This window comes from Clupea harengus, chromosome 5, assembly GCF_900700415.2.
Source record: "Clupea harengus chromosome 5, Ch_v2.0.2, whole genome shotgun sequence".
Classification (NCBI taxonomy): domain Eukaryota; kingdom Metazoa; phylum Chordata; class Actinopteri; order Clupeiformes; family Clupeidae; genus Clupea; species Clupea harengus.
Genome location: NC_045156.1, coordinates 15,062,016 through 15,069,323, shown reverse-complemented (window position 1 = coordinate 15,069,323; position 7,308 = coordinate 15,062,016). Strand labels below are relative to the sequence as shown.

At 45.4% G+C, this 7,308-nt stretch overlaps 1 protein-coding gene across 1 annotated transcript in view; it reads left to right on the top strand.

Moving 5' to 3' along the window:
• The first annotated feature begins 3,096 nt into the window (after nt 1–3,096).
• The window catches only part of LOC105904174 (MAPK activated protein kinase 2), a 60,257-nt gene continuing 56,045 nt past the window's right edge, over nt 3,097–7,308 (top strand). Inside the window, 1 exon segment of the mRNA XM_031567832.2 lies at nt 3,097–3,820. Within this exon segment, the coding sequence (XP_031423692.1) occupies nt 3,608–3,820 (213 nt within the window). The 5' untranslated portion in view covers nt 3,097–3,607.

The following is a 7,308-nucleotide window of genomic DNA, read 5'->3' as shown; positions in this document are numbered from 1 at the left end:
CCACTGCCTCCGCTGCAGTTGGAAGAGGGGAGGGGGGGGGTGGGTGAAATACTGCCAACTCATCACAAGAAACATGCCAGCACTTTCATTACATCTGTAGAGGCCTTCTGTGCAACTATGCCATGTGTATTTGTGTCTGTGTATGGGGAGAGGGTCAAGTTTGTGTATTTGTGTGAGAGTGTGTATGGATGGTGAGAGAGTCAGGTTTGTGTATGTGTGTCTGTTTGTGTTTGTGTGTGTGTGTGTGTGTGTGTGTGTGTTTGGGAAGAAGGAAGAGGGGTAAAAGGAAAGGCTCAGGTTTGTGTGTGTGTGTGTGTGTAGATGGGGAGGTCGTGGTGTGTGTGTGTGTGTGTGTGTGTGTGTGTGTGTGTGTGTGTGTGTATATAAATGTATGAGGAGAAGGCTGTGAACTCGATGGGTTATGGGAAGCTCACTTATGTAACTGCCGTCATAACACTCCGTACGAGCCAGGAGGGGATTCTCAGAGGAAAGTGCCCTGGTGCAGGGAGAAAGTGCCCCGGTGCAGGGAGAAAGTGCCCCGGTGCAGGGAGAAAGTGCCCTGGTGCAGGGAGGTGCAGGGAGAAAGTGCCCTGGTGCAGGGAGTTTTTCAGGTTCCCCTGCAGGAAGCCTCAGGTGGCGAGCATCACACTGCTAGGGACAAACACACACTGCTAGGACAAACACACACTGCTAGGGACAAACACACACTGCTAGGACAAACACACACTGCTAGGGACAAGCACACACTGCTAGGGACAACACACACTGATAGGGACAAACACACACTGCTAGGGACAAGCACACACTGCTAGGGATAACACACACTGATAGGGACAACACACACTGATAGGGACAAGCACACACTGATAGGGACAAGCACACACTGCTAGGGACAACACACACTGATAGGGACAAGCACACACTGATAGGGACAAGCACACACTGCTAGGGACAAACACACACTGCTAGGGACAAACACACACTGCTAGGGACAAACACACACGGTTTGACAAACACACACTGCTAGGACAAACACACACTGCTAGGGACAAACACACACTGCTAGGGACAACACACACTGTTTGACAGTCCGTGTCTGTCTTTATTAAATGTATGCAGACACCAGTGAAAATCATTCGCAATCAAAGCGGTGTCATGTCAGTTGGTACTTAAAGTCTATGTAGGGTGACTTGGTAAACAGTCTATGTAGGGTGACTTGGTAAACAGTCTATGTAGGGTGACTTGGTAAACAGTCTATGTGGGGTGACTTGGTAAACATCGCAAACACTCACTTATCACTTCAGTGTTTCACACTTGTGCATTATGGGCCTTCTGTGTCTGTGTCTCACACCTTTCATTTCAGTCGTTAACAACTTCTGACCTTGTTAAACCAAGGTCTTAAATCCACCTGGAATAAGCGATCAAGAGGAACCAAGGTCTTAAATCCACCTGGAATAACTGATCAAGAGGCTTGGCCTACAGATGAACACTGAGAAACAACTTTATCTATTGTGTCATAGTGACATCATCATGGTTGATCTGAAAGGGCATCTTTCACAACAAAGGTAGGAATTAGGGTACTTCACCTTTTCAACATGTCTCATAGGCTACTTGACCTTTTCAACATGTCTGATAGGCTACTTCACCTTTTGTACATGTGTCATAGTGCCATTACTCCTAAATGTTTTAGTTACATAGCTCAGATTTAATAACAACTATTACGTCATTATGTCTGAACAAGTGCTAAGAACAGGCAGACCGTGAATGAGATTTCAGTGATTTCTCAATGAAACCAAAACGTTAATCCAAAAACAATAAATGGTAGTTTTGGACGTTTGACAGGGAATGTTAAGATCATATTATGTCATAGAGCAGGCTAATGTCTTAAAACCTTGTGGCTGTTGTTTCTGGCAACAAGTAAAATCATTTCTGGGTGTCACTTATGAAGTTTTGGCAATCTGTAATCACATGCCCACTGTGAGATTATCATTAGGCTAAAGCGCCATCTTGTGTCTGATTTGGGGAGGCACCCTACACCGTCCTTGAGTGAATTGATTGACAATTTAGTTTGTATCACAATTAAACGCTGATTAATTAATTCCAATATTATTTCACTATTCCACTGCAATATTGATTGTACAGGCGACAGTGACAGGACAGTGCTGTTAGCTAAAAACCTTGAAATGTATCTTACTATAGAGTAGAATATTAAAGTAACTTAATAGTCATAAGCAGAGATAAAAAAAAACAATACAACCAATATAATAAGAGATAATAATTAAATTCACGACTCGGAGCACAATTTCTTGATCAATGTAGAGTAAAACTAAAAGTAAACAAAAAGTTTCACACAAAAGCATTTTTAACGATCTCAAATGTATGCTTATTCTGCCACCTTGTGGGAAGATTACGAAGTGGCCAACGACACCGGAAAGATTTGTTTGCCATACAATGAAATAAATATTATTTGATCAGAATGTTACATTTCACAATTGTATTATTTATTGGGTAACAGTATATAAAGTATAACTGAGTGAAACTTTCAGTGTTATCCCGCAAAATAAAGAATTATCCGGAATTGGCTACACAGTTGGTATTACAGTAACTAGTAGGCCTACAATAACTTAAGGTCTTGTCAAATCTGAGCAAATAATAGCTACATTAATTTTCCAAAGCACTGCCTCATTGTATAAATTAATTCATTTTTAGTTTTCTGTGTATTTGTTGAACAACTTGTTGCCTGCCTTCATTGTAGGCATATAGATATACAAAGTGATTACAGATAGATAGATAGATAGATAGATAGATACCGGTAGATAGATAGACAGACAGATAGATAGATAGACAGACAGACAGACAAATCAGGCTACGTTGTTACAGTTGCCACTTTGTAAGACACAACAACGAGGTCGGTAAACATACATGAAATACATAAATTATATACAATTAATATAGTTAATTTAGTTGATAGTTTCAAGGGGAAAGAGAGCATCAGAAACATAGAGATCAGTTTGGATCATAGAGGTGTTAGTTTGGATTAACCTTCTCCTTTAAGAAGTGGCTGATACATTCCTCTCAGAGGCATGACGTCAGGGGGGAGAAAAAAAACTGCCCAGACTCTTCGGAAAGTAGCTTGCTAGCCGAAGGACAGTGCGTGTGTCTGTCGGTGTTCGAGGTCTGACTTTGTCGTCTTTTAAACTGTGTTTTACGTTTATCTTTTATTTTAAGGCAAGTCAAACCACCACAGATTCGTTTGTACACCTGCTTTTACGAGCGCAACCAGCAGTGGAAACGTTAGGCGTTTTTCCTCAGGCGGGAATTGGTGAATTGACCCTCGAAATGGATATTAGCTAGCTAGCTTGTTCGCTAACTTCTGAAAAGCGACTCGCTAGCATAAAAGGACCACAGCTTTCAGGTCTTCTTGTGCGGTCAAGTTAGTTCGTATTAAGCTGTCATTTGTAAAACTATCCTTTGTTTTCTTACGTACCTACTTTAAAACTCTTTGGCTGACATTGGCCTGGAGGATAGAAATTAACTTTAAGCAAGCCCACCAAGTAGAGAAGAGGTAAGAGGTGTCCCGTCTCCTTGTCTCCTCTCGTCATTCACAATGATGTCGAACCCGCCGGTATTTCCGAACCCACAACAGCAGCAGGCTCTACAACAACAGAACATGCAGTTCCACGTCAAGCCCACCCTTCAGATCAAGAAAAACGCTATTACAGATGACTACAAGGTCACAAGCTCAGTACTCGGACAGGGCATTAATGGCAGGGTGATCGAAGTCTTCCAGAGGAAAACTGGAGAGAAATTCGCACTAAAGGTAAGTTTATGTCAAGACGATTCGTCTAACGTCGTGCCTGTTTTTAGTCTGTGCTGGCAAAGTTGTGTTCATGTATTTGTAAGCACACCTGACCATGTTGTTAGGATATCGTTATACCAAAGTGTAAAGTCTCTCTATTGTCATTGTGTAGGAAACACATGCCACACACACACAGGCTTATAACATGTGGACATATGAGTTTATGTCACCCGGCACTGCGACCTGACTTCACAGTAACTTTATCAAATATCCACACACCGTTAGCGTCACATTACCAAACCAAAAACGGGTTGTATGCAAGAACGACACTGCCTTTGCTAGGCCTGATGTTACATGTTAAGCATTACATTTACTTGGAATAAACGTGTCTGATCTACTTCAGTGCGGGCAGTCAGAAACAATAGAGGCGGTAACCCTTGATATCCGATGCTATCATCAACTCTGACGAATTTGGAACACGCGATTCGCCAAAGTTCAAAGGGCCACTAGACTTGAACCTTAACCTTTTATTGCTTATTTTGTCCTATGCGTGTGTTCACTTCCTCTGGGAGGACATTAGCGTTGCTCACTCTCACCTGAAGGCCGTGGAGTTCTGACGCAGACCGTCGACAATAATATTATGGCGCTGAATATTTGACTACAATGTCAGCAGTGATTCGCAGGTCCTCCTACGTTTCCCACGAAGTGTGATGTAACAGACCTGTGGTAGTTACCCCCACTCATGATTTGACCTCACTAGACTGTCATTTTAGTTTGTAGTGCTTGGTCAACCACCTTGCAGCCGTCCCTCCTAACTTGCATCACTGGTAGAGCTTGCGTCAGATGGTAAACACATGTTAAGGCTGTCTGTTAGTAAACATTAGGCAGCCTTATTTGTATCACCATAGATGTTTTGGTCCACTTAACTGCTGGTTTGTCTTCAGAAATGAGCCAGAAGTAGTGTAGTGGTGACCGTTAAAAAGCTAAAAATGCCAGTATCATCAGCCATTAGACCTGAGTGGCCATTGAGGAAGATTTGAATATGTTAACTCGTCTCCTGCCAGGCCCTGCATCAGAGCACAACCAAATCTCAGACGCTATTCAAATCAGAGCAGGGCTGTAGATAGCCATAAGGTTTGGAAGCAGTGAAAGGTCAATAAAGCCACGCTTGCTTTGTTTGTCTAAAAGGGCAGACCAATAGCACTCCTGTGGTCACACACATCCACACACACGCATCCACGCACGCACCCACCCACACACACACCCACACTTTCCCCCACCGTTCCACTGCCTCCTCAGCTCAGCAGCTTCTCGCCCCCCCCCCCGCCCGCATGTGATTGGGTGATCCTCGTCCCCCTGAGTCACTGCATCACAGTGGCAGATGTGCCGGATATGCGGCCAAAGCTGACGGATTCCAGTGAATCCACACTTACTGTCTGGAAAGTGAATGGGTTTTCTCAAATGCACAGTTCATATTAATATTGACAGATATTATGTGTCTGAATTCCAGTTCTTAATTCGCATGGCAGATTTAGTCTCTTTCTCTTCTGTCATTGTCTGGTGTGATGTTTTGTTTCCTCTTCGTAAGTCACAGCTGCCCCCAACCTGAAGCAGTATTGATTGTGTTCCTATTACTATTGATTCCATCTGAGACTAAGCAGCTGTTGATAAAGACCTCTTCAGGCCTCAGCAGGGCATGGGCTGTGGACTATATTGACATTTGTCTCGGCCCAGGCTTATTGTCAATGCATGGCAGTGGTTCTTTGTATGGGTGTGTAGGGCAGTGTGTGTGTGTGTGGAGAGTTTGTCTGTCTGTGTGTGTGTGTGTGTGTGTGTGTGGAGAGTTTGTCTGTCTGTGTGTGTGTGTGTGTGTGTGTGTGTGTGTGTGTGTGGAGAGTTTGTCTGTGTATGCTAGTGTGTGGGTGTGTGTGTGTGGAGAGTTTGTCTGTGTATGCTAGTGTGTGTGTGGGTGGGTGGGTGGAGAGTTTGTCTGTGTATGCTAGTGGGTGTGTGTGTGTGGAGAGCTTGTCTGTGTATGCTAGTGTGTGTGTGGAGAGTTCGTCTGTGTATGCTAGTTTGTGTGAGTGTGTGTGTGTGTGTGTGTGTGTGTGACACTCTGGGAGGGGGATCCTATCTCTTTAAGTGTGACAGCAGTGATGTCATGGGCCAGGCTGGTCCCCTGTCATCATGTTTAAAGCCCTCCGTCTCCAGTGATATAGTCCCCAGCGGGTTAAAGCGCGTGTGTGTGTGTGTGTGTGTGCGCGTCTCCAGTGTCACTCCTGGCCCCCCTGAACATTTGTCACCTCAGCCCAGGCTGTTTTTAGCCCCGCTACTTGCCCCCTCGCTGTGCTGTGGCTTACTCGCGTGTGTGTGTGTGTGTGTTTTTGTGTGCGTGTGTGTGGGAGTGAGAAAGAGTGTGTCTGTGTGTGAGCTCGTCCGTCTTCGTTACTGTTTGTGTGCTTGTGAGCCTGTGTGTGTGTGGTAAGAGCAGAGATATAGAGACGTCCTCTAATGTTGTACAGGAAATCAGCCCAGCTCGCCCCCCCCAACCCTTAGTTTCCAGTATCTGTGCAGTCGTCAGTCATAACCGCCAACCCAGGTGCGTGTGTGTGTGTGTGTGTGTGTGTGATAACCGCCCACCCAGGTGTGTGTGTGTGTGTGTGTGTGTGATAACCGCCCACCCAGGAGACGCAGAAACTCAATAGCACCCTTCAGGCTCTACCTGGGGTCACAGCACCTTTCAAGTACACAAGTGCAGGGGACACTTGGTGAACAGCACTTATTTTCTCATTTGTTCATGTAGCACATCATTTTCATACAAAGTGACACAGAGCAGCGCACAGCACACAGCACAGAGCACACAGCACAGAGCACAGAGCACAGAGCACAGCACACAGCACACAGAGCACAGAGCACAGCACAGAGCACAGCAGTACATTTCTATCAGTAGGTGTGTCCCCTGTGCATAGGACCTGTGGTTTTGATGGTGCTCCACCAGTCGGGTCAGAGGAAAAGAGTCTTCACTAGTTCTACTGCAGGCTGTAAACCAGCCACAGGTACACGAAGGACACACACTCGCTGAACAGGTGCACTCTGAAGGGCTGCAGTTTGATTCACTTAGCCCCTTAAGTGAGCTTTATTAAATGCTCCTGTCTCCTCTACTCTCCTCAAATGTTCTTGCCCTTGAGCTGCGCTGAGCTGCGCTGTGCTGCGCTGTGAATCCTCCCATTGAAACAGTGGCTTCACTATCGAAGAGCAATCACTGAGGGATTGGCGTTTGGCACAGGGGTGAGCTTTCAAGTGCCAACGAGCGAGAGGAGCGATCAATAGGGTCCTTCAGGGTGGGTTTGAATACGATGCGAGATGCCTGGCCTTCACTCCCCCTCACAGTGAACTCACTCTCTGTCTGGCAGGGAAGAGGAGGAGGAGGAGATGGGGAGGAGGCGAGGAGTGCCATGATGTCTCGTCTTAATAGGGTGTTTGGGAAGGCATCCAGCTCCTCTCGTCTT